This window comes from Citrus clementina, unplaced genomic scaffold (assembly GCF_000493195.1).
Source record: "Citrus clementina cultivar Clemenules unplaced genomic scaffold, Citrus_clementina_v1.0 scaffold_5, whole genome shotgun sequence".
Taxonomy (NCBI): Eukaryota; Viridiplantae; Streptophyta; class Magnoliopsida; order Sapindales; family Rutaceae; genus Citrus; species Citrus x clementina.
Genome location: NW_006262201.1, coordinates 22,165,085 through 22,178,902, shown reverse-complemented (window position 1 = coordinate 22,178,902; position 13,818 = coordinate 22,165,085). Strand labels below are relative to the sequence as shown.

General features: G+C 31.3%; 1 protein-coding gene and 1 non-coding gene across 2 annotated transcripts; one reads left to right on the top strand and one right to left on the bottom strand.

The window, feature by feature from the left end:
• Nucleotides 1-11,205: 11,205 nt before the first annotated feature.
• LOC112098028 lies at nucleotides 11,206-12,975 on the top strand. The gene is made up of 2 exons (XM_024183629.1): nucleotides 11,206-12,309; nucleotides 12,739-12,975. The coding sequence occupies exons 1-2, from the start codon at nucleotides 11,206-11,208 to the stop codon at nucleotides 12,973-12,975; spliced, it is 1,341 nt and encodes a 446-aa protein (XP_024039397.1).
• Nucleotides 11,236-11,342, bottom strand: LOC112098765. Its single transcript, XR_002905873.1, has one exon. It is a non-coding gene; the product is annotated as a small nucleolar RNA R71 (small nucleolar RNA).
• Nucleotides 12,976-13,818: the final 843 nt, after the last annotated feature.

Here is a 13,818-nt window from a genome sequence, read left to right as displayed (position 1 = left end):
ACGGGAAATGGAAGTTCTAAGAAATAATATTGCTGCAAGTTTAATGCGAATATGATATTGCATGACAATCTATTATTTGTTTTCGTTTTGAGTGTTTGTAGCTCATTACATTTTTTTATGTTTATTCTTGGAATATCTAGTTATACTTTACTTGATGTTATTTAATGAAAATTGTAGTTGATTTTTTAAATATCAATTGTTTTAAGATTTAAAAAAATCACTATAGCATAAATTTTATTTTTAGTTAAAATTATTATAATACACAATTATTTCAAAAAAATTGTTTGATTCAACGAGATATTATACGTGTACATTTTTATAGGTATAAGTAAATTTCATCTTACATTATGTACATTTTAGTCATTTATTTTTTTACAGCAGTTTAACAATAAGATTTACCAAACACCCATAACTGCTTTCAAAATTCACAGTACTTTTGAAAATAAAATTTACCAAACACTAAACTGATTCTCTTCACAGCTGATTATTTCTACAGCACAGCTAACAGCAATTATTTTAAAAGCTACAGCATTACCAAACTGGCCCTAAATTGTGTGATTATTACTCTAATACTTCCACGTTCGGATTGTTAATTGCTTATCCCTACTTGTCCAATAATAAGAATTTATTCCAAATTCCTACGATCGGAGGCTGACCTAAGCTTGTAAAATTTCGTTTATACTCCTTTTTGTTTTTATATAATAATAGATTTTTTATTTTATTTTCAAATATATCCCCAATTCAACTATTTCTTTTTCAATTAGAATTAGGGAGTTGTTTTATAAAATAATTATGTCATATATCTATGGAATAAATTGAATTAATTAGGGGTCTAAAATCCTAGTACTACTTTAATTTATTATAAAAAATGCTATGATTTTGCCTACTTGAATATATATATATATATGTCAATATATACATTATAACATTATCACTAGTATTAGAAAGTTATAAAATAATATATTAAAAATTAATAATATTTTCATAATTTCATTGCTTATTTCCTTCATAATCATTTTTTTCTTTTCATTAAATCAAATTACTCAAATATATCACATTCTCTATCATTAAAATAAAAAATTCAAAAATAATTTTTTAAATTTAATAATTTACACTATAAGCTTATTTGTTGTATTTATTGTCATTCTTTTATTAAATATAGGCGTTTAACTAAGAGTTTTGACATGGTGTTGCTTGATATATATGTTGTTTTTACTTTTGTACATGAATCAGTATTTATACAAATATTTACGATAAATTTAGCCCAATGTAATAAAAAGTCCTAGGTCTGGTCATATAAGATAAGTTGCCACCATGTTTCCTAGACTAGAATGAGGGTGTTGGTTAGAGTCTCATAGATATGCCATGGGAGTCAAACCCATGTATAAAATGGTAGGAATAAATTATTTTTCCTACAAATATAGGTAGAGCATAGCAGATACATACTCCTAATTATTAGTGGAAGTAGATATCTAAGCTGCACTACAATAAAAATTAATTTAGATTAGTCTCAATAGATATTAATTGCAAATATCCATAGACTCAATGTAAAATATTATAGTACTAAAAAAATCATAAAATAAATTGTCTGATGATTACTAATAAAATTACTTGATATTACACTATAAAATATTTATTTACATAAAAATATTTATTTTCATTACTCATTTATAAGAAAAAAAGAATTATAAATGAATTAAAAATTATTTTAAAGTTAATTTATAAAATTGAATAAACTAGTTAATAAGAGTTATACAGTCTTAATTATTATATCTATGTCGACAGAAGGAATTTTATTTTTCATCTATTATATCTATGTACATCATAATTAGTTATTCAATAATCATATTAAATAGTCAATAATTGAAATAAATCATCTTCTTTATCAAATTTAAAAAATATAAATATCTTGACATAGATAATTAAAAAGATATGTTGATGAAGAGTTCAAATTTTTTGGCCTCTTCCCTTTTAACGCATTAACGACGAGGGAGTTTCATTTTTGCAAATCGTTTGACCTTGTGAAATTTTGCAACTGGATAGGAACCGGCAAAACCCGTTAATTTTCATTTCCTTTACCACGTGGCAAAATCTTATAAATGTACATGTCTTTTTCAATGTCTGTTTGTTACAAAATCTGTAACATAGCAATGTCCCCTATCCATTTATTATTATTATTATTATTATTATTATGATTATTGTATTCTAGTCAACTCTGACAGTTAATCTGGCTAAGCAAATATTTTATATTTTATTTTTTCCCAATGGGATAAATAAATTTTAACATGCATGCTACATATTTTCAATTCATCTCAGCAGATTTTTATTTTTTATTTTTTTGCCATCCAAAATACATAAACAAAGAGGAGTGATTTCCACAAGGTAATGGTTATCTTAGAGCTGCTCTAAAGTACATTACAAATCACAATCATATATATAAAATAATAAATAATAAATAATATGTTATAACTTTGATTATGTGGATATGAAGGCGTGCTCTATCTTAAAGTTGTTCTAACATAGCTGGACTCTTTTAAAAAATATACAACAATAATATGCTTACAACAATGTGTACAACATCTAGTATAACAAGGATCTTTTTGCAAAATATGCTAAATTTTATTAATTCCTTTGACTATTCAAAGATTTTTATATTCATCCTAGGGACCTATAATCTTAATAAATCATATCTTCTTCCATTTCTCCTACATCTATTCTTAAAACCTTTTAAAGTTTAACTATTATTTTATAAATTTCTAAATGATTATCAAACTCGTATAGATCTATAAATTCTAGATGAGATCCTGTATTTATGATTATTTGCCTCCTTTGGGACATTGACCAAAATTTTCTTTTAACATCTCTATATATATATAATCAATCTATTTTCACAACTAAAGATTATATCATCAAGGTTTTCACTGAGAGGTTGTAATCTAAATTCAGCTTCCTGAATCAACGTATTCATATTATCATTATTCATATTTATGGTTGGTTTTGAGTTATGTTATTAGTTCTGTGCCCATCTTGTATTATTTCAAGACTAGATAAAATTGACTCCATTAATGCCATCCTATTTTCTTTTTCAAAGGAATCAAATACTTCTTGGTCATTATTGATGTTAATCCTTTTCATTTCTTCATATAAGCGCTTGCTTGCATTCAATCTAGTTTTAACAATTGAAATTATATAAATGATTTGATATTCTTGGCTAAAGTTTAAATTATCAATTGAATCTAAAAATTTGTTAATAGATCTTTCCATTTTTATGAATTTGAACTACTCTTATCACTTTTTATCTCATAAAATCTTCAAAAAACAAACAAGGCCTAACATGCAGTGAGTATCTTGATAAAAATAATTTCTTTTGTTTTGGATATTCTTTTGAGGTCATTGACGACCTTTGTAATTTTTTTTAGAGCTCTTTTAATTCCCTACAATCATCACTGACACAAACAGGGTTAAGAAAACCATATTCAAACATATCTTTTATCAATTTTGGATCAGCTCCTGGAACAAAGTTAATCCTTGGTAATAACCTTGAATGATCTGGTATTATTGCCTGGCTAAGACAAATCTCATAGGCTATTTTACCAATTCTTTTATAATCATAAGTGTAGCTGCTGCCTAATGAAATTTTAACCAAAAAAATGGATTGTCTGATTTTATCATATTGGGGCCATAGGCTCAATGAAGACCTTTAAGATTCTTCTTTCTTCATATATTTTTCTTTGATATCATTAATTGTGAGAAATTTCTTTAGATGTGTGATTTTTGAGTTTTGTGAGGAACTTTGAGCGATCTGGCCCTCAGTTTTATCCTTGAAATAATTTTTTTTTAGGATGTTACTAATATATTGTCCTGAAATTTGGACTTCTGAATGATTTTACGAAGATTTTTCTGGGCAAAATGTGCTCAATTTCCCATGGGCATCATCCATCATGGCAAGCTCATCATAAATCATACTATTGCCTTTAAGAAGCAACTCTTGACCTTCCAAGCACATCATTGTGCCATTAATTATTTTGTAAAAACTCTTCTCCATTATGTTATCGGCTTAGAAAATCTACAATATAATTGTTAGATCCTTTAATATGTTCAATTTTAAAATCATATTCAGTAAAGAACTGCTGCCATCTAATTAATCTTTTATATTGAGGGGGATTAGGCAATTTATTAAATATAAATCCATTGACCTGAGTGTGATCATATCTTACCTTGAATTTCTTTGGTAACGAAAAGAAAGTAAATTTAGCTATTCCATTTTTAATAGCTAACAATTCCTTTTAATTACTATGATAATTCTTTTCTACGAGCTTAAATGTTCCTCTGGCATATCTACAAATCTTTTCTTGATTCGTTTTTAAGACTGTACCCTAGTGATTATCTGAAGCACTTGTTTCAAGAATTAAATTATCACTAGAGGTAGGGAATCCTAACCTTGGTAGATTTTTATATTTTTCTTTTAATCTTTTTACCACTTTGGTATGGAGAACTTCCCATGATTTTGTATCATTCTGTTTTAATAATCCTCGTAAAGGTTGTCTTTCTTTAGTTAAGTTTTCTATGAAACATTCAACATAATTGAGACATCCTAACAATCTTTGAATTTTTTTTTTATTCTAATTTATTTGGGAATAAATATATTTTTTCATAAATATGAGGTTGCATTTCAATTCTTGTTTCATCTATTATTAACCCTAAAAACTCTATTTTAGTTTTCATTGTCTCGACTTTCTTTTTAGAAAGTAGTATTTCAGGTTTCTTTCATTTTTCTGTAAATATATATATATATACATATATATGAGATGATTAATATGATCTACTTCATTGTCTGAAAAGACTAGAATATCATATCTACCTAAACAATGCAGAATTCATGAAATTCTTTAAAAAATTTATCCATCCTTCTTTGAAATATTTGTGGTATATTTTTTAATCCAAAAGGCATCACAATTTATTCATACTGTCCTTGAGGTGTACTAAAGACAGTAAGTGGTATACTCCCTTCTTCAAGTTTAATTTACCAAAATCCAGATTTGCAATCAACCTTGCCAAATGTCTTTTTATGAATTATAGAGGTAATTAATGTATCTTTATAAGGTAAAAAGTATCCATCGAATTTAGTATTTTTTTTAATTCTTTGTAGTTAATAACCATACGAGCTTTTCCTCATTTAATCTCTACATGATTCCTAACCATAAAGGTTGGACTACTAAGAGGACGTTTAGATTCTCGAATAATCTTAAGTTCTAATAACTCTTTAATTTGTTTATCAAATTCTTGTCTATCTTCTTACCCATATCTCATAGGCTTAACTCTTATCATAACATTTGGATCTTTTAATTTGATCTTAGGATACGTTTGATCAAATTTCCATAATTGAATTGGGTTTTCACAAAACATTTTATGAAGTTTTTCTAAAAATTTGTCATAATCTGATATGATTTGATTGATTTTTATAATGTAATCACCACGTTGGTTGTGTCGAAAATGTAATTTTTGAGTTGTTTGCCTAATAGGGTTATAAATCCTTGGTGTAGTAATGGAATGATTACATGGTGTTTTGAGAGTAATGATTTCATTAATCATTATATGAATGAACTAACGAAGGAAATTGACTCCCAAAACTATATCTGCACCCATATGATCATAAGACCATAATATAAGGATACTTAGGATGTAACCTTCCTTTTGGATTAAAGTCTTAATCCTACATGTCCTGAAGGTGATCTATTCACCATTTATCCTTTGTCCTGTTAAAGGCTTATAATCTTTCTAATATGATTTTGGATAAATCATGGAATTAACTAAACTAACTCCTAAATCAATATCAATTAAAGCATTAAACCATTCTAGCTTATGCTTATAATATGGTATAATCACCTTTATATAAACTATAAAAGGATTAGATATATCTTGATATGATTTGCTTAATCCCTTCAATGGTTATGCTTATTTCTCTATCTCCCATGCAATTAGGAGAGATAAATTCTATTCCTTTTATTCTTAATGGTATTTCGCAATATTGACTTAATGTCTTTCTTTCTCCATTAAATCCTACATATATATAAGGTTCAATTATAATCTTTTTAAATATTTAATCATTTTGGCATCTGCATAAAATTTTGCTGCTCTTGTATCAAGGATAGTAAACGTCTCATGCCATGATTTTCCATTATTATATTCAATCTTAATTTGTAGATTTTGATTATTATTTCTAACTGTGGCCAATATTTCATGCGATAATGGTATCACAAGATGGCTACATCTAGTAAAACTTTGGGTTCTACTTAATTATAGTTCTCTTTTGGGTATAGAGAATGATCTCCTATTTCTTATGATGATTTTCCATCTGGAGTATATTCTATGGGTTTAGTATTTCCCCCAACCAAAGTAGGTTGACTACTTAGATCCATTTCTCATTCTTCTGGTAAATCTGTTTCTCTCAAAATATCAGGAGATTGTATCTTTCTAACTTTATTAAATAATTTATCAATTTCAATAAAATCTTTATCAACAAACATTTCACTATTTGCTGAATTTGTTAATGCATATTCTATAGCATATGTTATGCTATACGGATAAGATCCATCATGCATTATATCAAAGTATTTAAAATCATGACATAAGGTTAATGTTTTATTTATATTCTTGTCTCTAAGACTTATAGAATATTTGGGATATATCTTTAATTTTAATTTTTTTAAACTCAAGTTTTCTTATATTACTTCAAGGAGTGCATGTTTTCGATCTTTTATTCTATTATCCAGTACTGCTAAATTTAGTAGACTATCTATGCCTTATCGAAAATGAGCTTTTATTATGACGTAGATTCCTCCAATATGAACATATCCAATTTTAGGTCTGTCAGTAGATTTTATCTTATTGGTTTTATCTTCTATATTAGACTCTAATAATAATAGTATATTTGTATTTCCCATAGCATACCTAATTTCATTAGGTTTTTATCGCATTGTAGCACTGAAATACATTATGGTTTTTCTTAAGGGAAATTATCAGTCATATACCCTTAAATGACACCAATATCAAACGTGCTACAACACTTTTCAAGTATATCACTCGTATATCCTAAGTTGACAAAACACTTCTGCCGTCCACCAATTCGTTAACTGCCGTTTGCAAGCGCTGACATCATAAGGGTAATCTAGTCTTTTTAAAAAAATGACATGTCATTCCATTTACCTAGTAAAAAATGACATGTCATATGATATATATTGATAAAAATGACATGTCATCTCATTTATAGAATAATTGTTAAAAATTGCTATAAAAAAAAATTACTACTTTACAACTGAATGTACTTCTCCAAAATTTAACCTAAATTTTTGAAGATCTACTTCTCCAAGTTCCAACTGGAATTTTTTATGGTATAATATGTATAATTGTAAATAATATATTGTTAATAATTTTTTATGGTATAATATGGATATTTTTTACGGATAATTATTAATAATATGTACCCTTAATAATTCATATTTTTTAATAAAAATGTATTATTAATAACAAAATAAAAAAATTGTGTATTGAAATTTACGTTAATTTTTGGGGTAAATTTATCTTTTTACCTCATTTTGAGTTTCAAGGGCGAAATAGTCAATTTACCACAATTCTGTTAACTTTATAACCGACGTTAAAGGATTGGTGGACGGCAGAAGTGTTTTGTCAACTTAGGGTATACGAGTGATACACTTGAAAAATATTATAGCAAATTTGATACGGCTGTCATTTAAGGGTATATGGCTGATAATTTCCCTTCTTTTAATCATGTTAGCAATTCCTTGTGCTAACTTATTGACTGATGTCATGGATGATTCTAATCCCTTTTATTAATCTTAAGGTATTGTTTTTTTAATCAAAGATTAGTTCTCTATTAAAAGAACCTTGTTCTTATAGATCTTCTTAGTAATTTCACAACTACTGTTGTTTGCCATGGTTTCACTAGTTGTGAATGAACTTTCTAGAAAAAAAGATATAGCCAGTAAAAGCCCTTTCGTCTCAACTACCACATCCCCCATATCAATTTCAATGTCTTCTTCCTTACTCATGAATTCTTTCTCCACCGCCATTTGAGTCTCCAACAATTTGTCTTTAAAAGACCCAGAGGGTGGGTTATCCCCATCCACACCCTGTGTTTTAAACTTCGCCTTCTTCGTAGATTGGTCGTTTTCAATCAGAGGAGGAGAGGATTTTTCTAGGCCAGTGTCCATAAAGTTCCATCCTTTTTTTTAATGATCTATTGGATACAAGGTTATGTGCAATTGATTGGAGGCTTTATGGTATATGTCTCACGATTTCTTTGTGATAGATCTAGAGAATAATTATTTTCTTGTCTGGGTTTAAAAGGGATTCAGATGCATAGCATGTGCTTACTTAAGGATCATGGATTGTGCTTGGCACTATTTAACGGTACAGTCGTGGTCACCTCATTTTGACAGTGGTAATGAGAAAATACCTTTAGTAGGGCTAAATTCACTTGGATCGCTGTTGAAGTTGCCTTAGATAAGCCATTATGCTCCCAGTTCCTCCTTGATGGCAAGATTCAACAAGTTAAATATGAAAGTTTACCCACCATATGTTTTGAATGTGTCACTTGCGGTCAACTTAATTCATCTTGCCCAAAGAAAATAGCAAATAAGGTGATAAAAAAGGATAAACACAATTCTCTTGATCGAATGGAAGAAGTTGAAGCAACGGTGCAATCAGCCAACCATAAATTTGGACCTTGGATGGTGGTGGCCGAAAAAGGCAATCACAAAACTCATAAATAAGGTGCCATAAATCCTGGACACATAACTCTAGGAAATGAGAGTTATTACATCAATTCTAAACTTAAATCAAGATCATTTAGAGAGCAAATAAGGTATTTTTATTACATTTTGGTTACTTTTTACATAAACATTCATTTTAGTTGGGTTTTAATAAGTTTTGTTTAAATCAAGTAATTTGTGCTAAAAAACAGGTGCATAATTGTAGGTTTTAAATTCATAAGGGGATGCTGAGACATTAGATGAGCAAGAGGAGGAAAGAATTTGGCCACAAAAGAAGACAAGCACAATCGGGAATAATGCAGTGCTGCAGCAATCAGAGAGTAATGCGGTAGAAAGCTTAAAGCGTGGGTCAGCTATAAAATCGCGATCTGCATGTTTCCTAATTTAAACGCATGCACGCGCATGGACTTTGGGTCTTTTACCCTAATTTTCAATATAAAAGGAGGCGTGCACCACATAGAAAGACGGCAAGGAATTATCATAAAAAATAATTACAAAGGCAAGAAGAAGGAGATCAAGATTGAGGAGTGCTATTCGGAAACAAAGAAAAGAATCGTGCAGAATTATTTGTCTTTCATCGTGCTCAACTTATATTTTCTCTTCTCCCTTGGATTGTTTTGATGTATTCGGAGATTAATATATTTGTGTTTACTTTTCTCATCCAGATTATGAACTAAAATTACTTGTGGTTGAGTGATAAATAATCCAATGGGTTCTTGGCTGTTCTTTTATGTTGTTATGGTAATGTTGTGGCATTATACTCTAGTAGTTTTTATGAATACAACTGTTATTTCGGTTGACCACCCATTTAATAGTTTCAGTTAAGATAGAGCAGCAAAATGACATGTTTTAACGGACATTATTAGAGTATTATTTGTTCTTAAGTCGAGTTTCCTGGATTAGGTTACCTTGAATCCCATAAGGGCTATACTTGAAGTTAAGATTTGTGACACTCTAGACATAGGTGTTCACCTTGTAGGGTGGAGAGATTAAATGTTATAATGTCGTACCATAAATATATGAGTAACTGGTTATTGTTAGTAGATTTAAAGGTATGAGATTTCCAATATGCGATAGCTGCGGAAACAGATTTATTCTACCCATTGCTGCAGCACTTATTGTAACAACTGGTGCTAATTTGGTAAACAACAATCACCCCATTAGGAGAGTTTGATAATTCAACTACTATATTCTCAATTGAATCTTAAACACATTTAACTTAGTTTATTCCATTACATTATTGTTTTATCTCCATCTCTCACAATTATTAGTTGTGATAGAATTATTTGACAATTGTTTGTTTAGGTCTTTAGTTTATTTGCACTATCGTGTTTGCTTTAGCATTTTGAGTAACATCAATCCCTGTGGAGACGATCTTGAATACTCATCACTTTATTATTTGTTGTGTATACTTGCACATTGGCATTGATGATAATTGATTATAGAAATCAATCAATACGTTTTTGGTGCCGTTGCCGGGGATTGATTGTTTATTTTTTAAGTGTGAAGTAAATCTTGATAGTGCCAAATTTGATTTGATTCATTCTATTTATTAGCAGATTGGTACATGCATGCGCAAAGACAGATTTACCGCATTCTAATTCGATCCTGAGGTTGAAAGGACTATCAGGAGACTACGAAGAGAACAAAGGAATTCAGAAATTACTTTAAGCATGAATAATTTACAGGATGCGCAAAATTTGAATCCTCACGGGCCCCTACAACTAGTCAATATTCAAGAAGAGCAGAATGAACATGCCAACAGGAGACAGCCAGGCAACAACAATATTATTTACATGGCTAATGACAAAGACAAAGCTATAAGAGATTACGCTGTACTATTTATTAGCAGATTGGTACATGCATGCGCAAAGACAGATTTACCGCATTCTAATTCGATCCTGAGATTGAAAGGAATTCAGAAATTACTTTAAGCATGAATAATTTACAGGATGCGCAAAATTTGAATCCTCACGGGCCCCTACAACCAGTCAACATTCAAGAAGAGCAGAATGAACATGCCAACAGGAGACAGCCAGGCAACAACAATATTATTTACATGGCTAATGATAGAGACAAAGCTATAAGAGATTACGCTGTACTAACCCTGCAAGTTGTACACCATGGAATCATCATACCTGAGGTAGAAGCAGCAAATTTTGAGTTAAAACCAGTGATGTTTCAAATGTTACAAACAGTGGGACAATTCAATGGATTGCCTAATGAAGATCCTCATCTCCATATTAAATTGTTCTTGGAAGTAAGTGATGCTTTCAAGATTGCTGGAGCAATACAAGATACCTTAAGGCAGAGGCTCTTTCCTTATTCCTTAAGAGATCGAGCAAGAGTATGGTTAAATTCATTACCATCTGATTCCATCACTACATGGAATGAACTGGCTGATAAATTCCTAATGAAATATTTCCCACCAACAAAAAATGCAAAGTTGCGGAATGAGATTACTTCATTCCATCAACTGGAAGATGAAAGTTTGTACGAGGCGTGGGAAAGATTCAAGGAATTGCTCAGAAGGTGTCCTTATCATGGTATTCCTTGTTCCATTCAATTGGAAACTTTCTACAATGGGTTGAATCAGAGTACAAGGTTAATGGTGGATGCTTCAGCAAATGGAGCTCTATTATCCAAATCTTACATTGAAGCTTATGAAATTCTAGAAAGAATTGCCAAAAATAATTACCAGTGGGCTTCAACCAGGCAACCAGCAGCAAGAGGATCAGCATGGGTACATAACATTGATGCAATTACAACCTTATCAGCACAAGTAACCTCATTGACTAACATGGTAAAAGCCATGACAGTTGCTCCAGCAACAGTAAAGCAAGTTACTGAACTTTCTTGTATCTATTGTGGTGAAGAACATGATTTTGATAATTGTCCTGGAAATCCAGCTTCAGTAAACTATGTGGGCAACTTCAATCGACAACCTCAGAACAACCTATATTTAAATACTTACAACCTAGGCTGGAAACAACACCCAAATTTCTCATGGAGCAGTCAGAATCGAAATGCTCCAGCATTGAATGGACTGAGTAGAAACACACAACCGCCTGGTTTTCATCAACAAAGTCAAGGGCAAAAGCATATTAGTCAGGATCCAATCACTTCATTGGAAGCACTGATCAAGGAGTATATTGCAAAGAATGAAGCAATTGTGCATAGTCAAGCTGTGTCCTTGAGAAACCTTGAGAACCAAATGGGACAACTAGCTACAGTAATGAGCAGTAGAACTCAAGGAAACCTACCTAGCAACACAGAAGACCCTAGGAGAGAGAGCAAAGAACACTGCAAAGTAATTAGTTTGACATCCGGAAAGAATGTTGATATCCCAGTTGAGGTGACCAAAAATGGGATGGAATACAATTCAGCACAAAAACCAACTCAAAAGAGAAGCCTACTACAGCAAACTCCTCTTCAAGACACTGGTTACATGGGCCAAGCTACAGCAACTGAAGAGGAAATTCAACCAGAACATGCTGAAAAAGAAGTCACAATACCAGTAATTACAACTTGCACTAAATCAAACAAACAAAGTTTGATATCTCCTGAAGCAACCCAGCAGTTTAGACATCCACCACCTTTCCCACAAAGGTTCCAGAAGCAAAAACAAGACAAGCAGTTTAGCAAATTCCTGAAAGTGCTGAAGCAACTGCACATAAATATACCTTTTGTGGAAGCTTTGGAGCAAATGCCAAATTATGTAAAATTTCTAAAAGACATCTTGGCACGAAAAAAAAGGCTGGGAGAGTTTGAAACTGTTGCTTTAACACAGGAAAGCAGTCATATGCTCCAGAATAAAATTCTCACAAAATTGAAAGCTCCAGGGAGTTTCACAATACCCTATTCTATAGGGACTAGGTATGCTGGCAGAGCACTTTGTGACTTGGGAGCTAGTATTAATTTGATGCCATTATCTGTATTTAAGCAGCTGGGAGTAGGGGAGTACAGACCAACAACAGTCACTCTGCAATTAGCTGACAGATCTCATGCATACCCTGAAGGAAAGATAAAGGATGTATTGGTGAAGGTTGACAAATTCATCTTTCTAGTGGATTTCATTGTGCTGGACTTTGAAGCTGACAAAGAGGTACCCATTATACTTGAAAGACCTTTTCTAGTAACTGGAAAAACTCTGATAGATGTGCGAAAGGAGAGCTCACCATGAGAGTGAATGATCAACAAGTCACATTTAATGTACTAGAGGCTATGGGGAACCCTGATGAAGTAGAAAATTACAATTTCCTAAGTGTAATGGATCTTGTTGTAGCAGACAGAATGAACAGATGCTGCAATAATGTATTTGACAAAGTCACCACCTTTGAGGATGTTGAAGAGGAAGATGTTGTAGTAATCTAAATAGATTAGATGGACAAATAACAATCTGATAGACACAATAGGTTTATTGAACACCTGAATCTTTCAGACAGGGAAGTAAAAACAAGTTTACCATCTATTGAATTACCTCATAGTTTTGAATTAAAATTGTTACCTTCACATTTAAAGTATGCTTATCTTGGTCAAAACAACACACTCCCTGTAATCATTTCTTCTACTTTTAATGCAGGTCAAGAACAGAGTTTAGTAGATTTGCTGGGAAAATACAGAAGAGCAATTGGATGGACCATGGCAGGTATAAAGGGGATAAGCCCATCCATATGTATGCATAAAATCCTGTTAGAGAATTATTCCAGCAATTCGGTGGAGCACCAGAGAAGGCTGAATCCTATTATGAGAGAAGTGGTGAAGAAGGAAATCATCAAATGGTTAGATGCTGGAGTCATATACCCAATATCAGCCAGTTCATGGGTAAGCCCAGTTTAATGTGTTCCAAAGAAAGGAGGGATAACAGTAATGGCGAATGAGAATAATGAACTTATTCCTACAAGGACAGTGATTGGATGGAGAGTGTGTATGGATTACAGGAAGCTCAACAAAGCCACAAGGAAAGACTATTTCCCACTTCCATTCATAGATCAGATGTTGGACAGACTTGCTGGAAAACAATACT

Coding starts and splice junctions, on each gene's coding strand:
- LOC112098028 (XM_024183629.1), top strand. CDS start 11,206: ATGAAATATTTCCCACCAACAAAAAATGCAAAGTTGCGGAATGAGATT. Junction 12,310..12,738: donor AAAAAGAAGTCACAATACCA/GTAATTACAACT, acceptor GTATTTAAGCAG/CTGGGAGTAGGGGAGTACAG.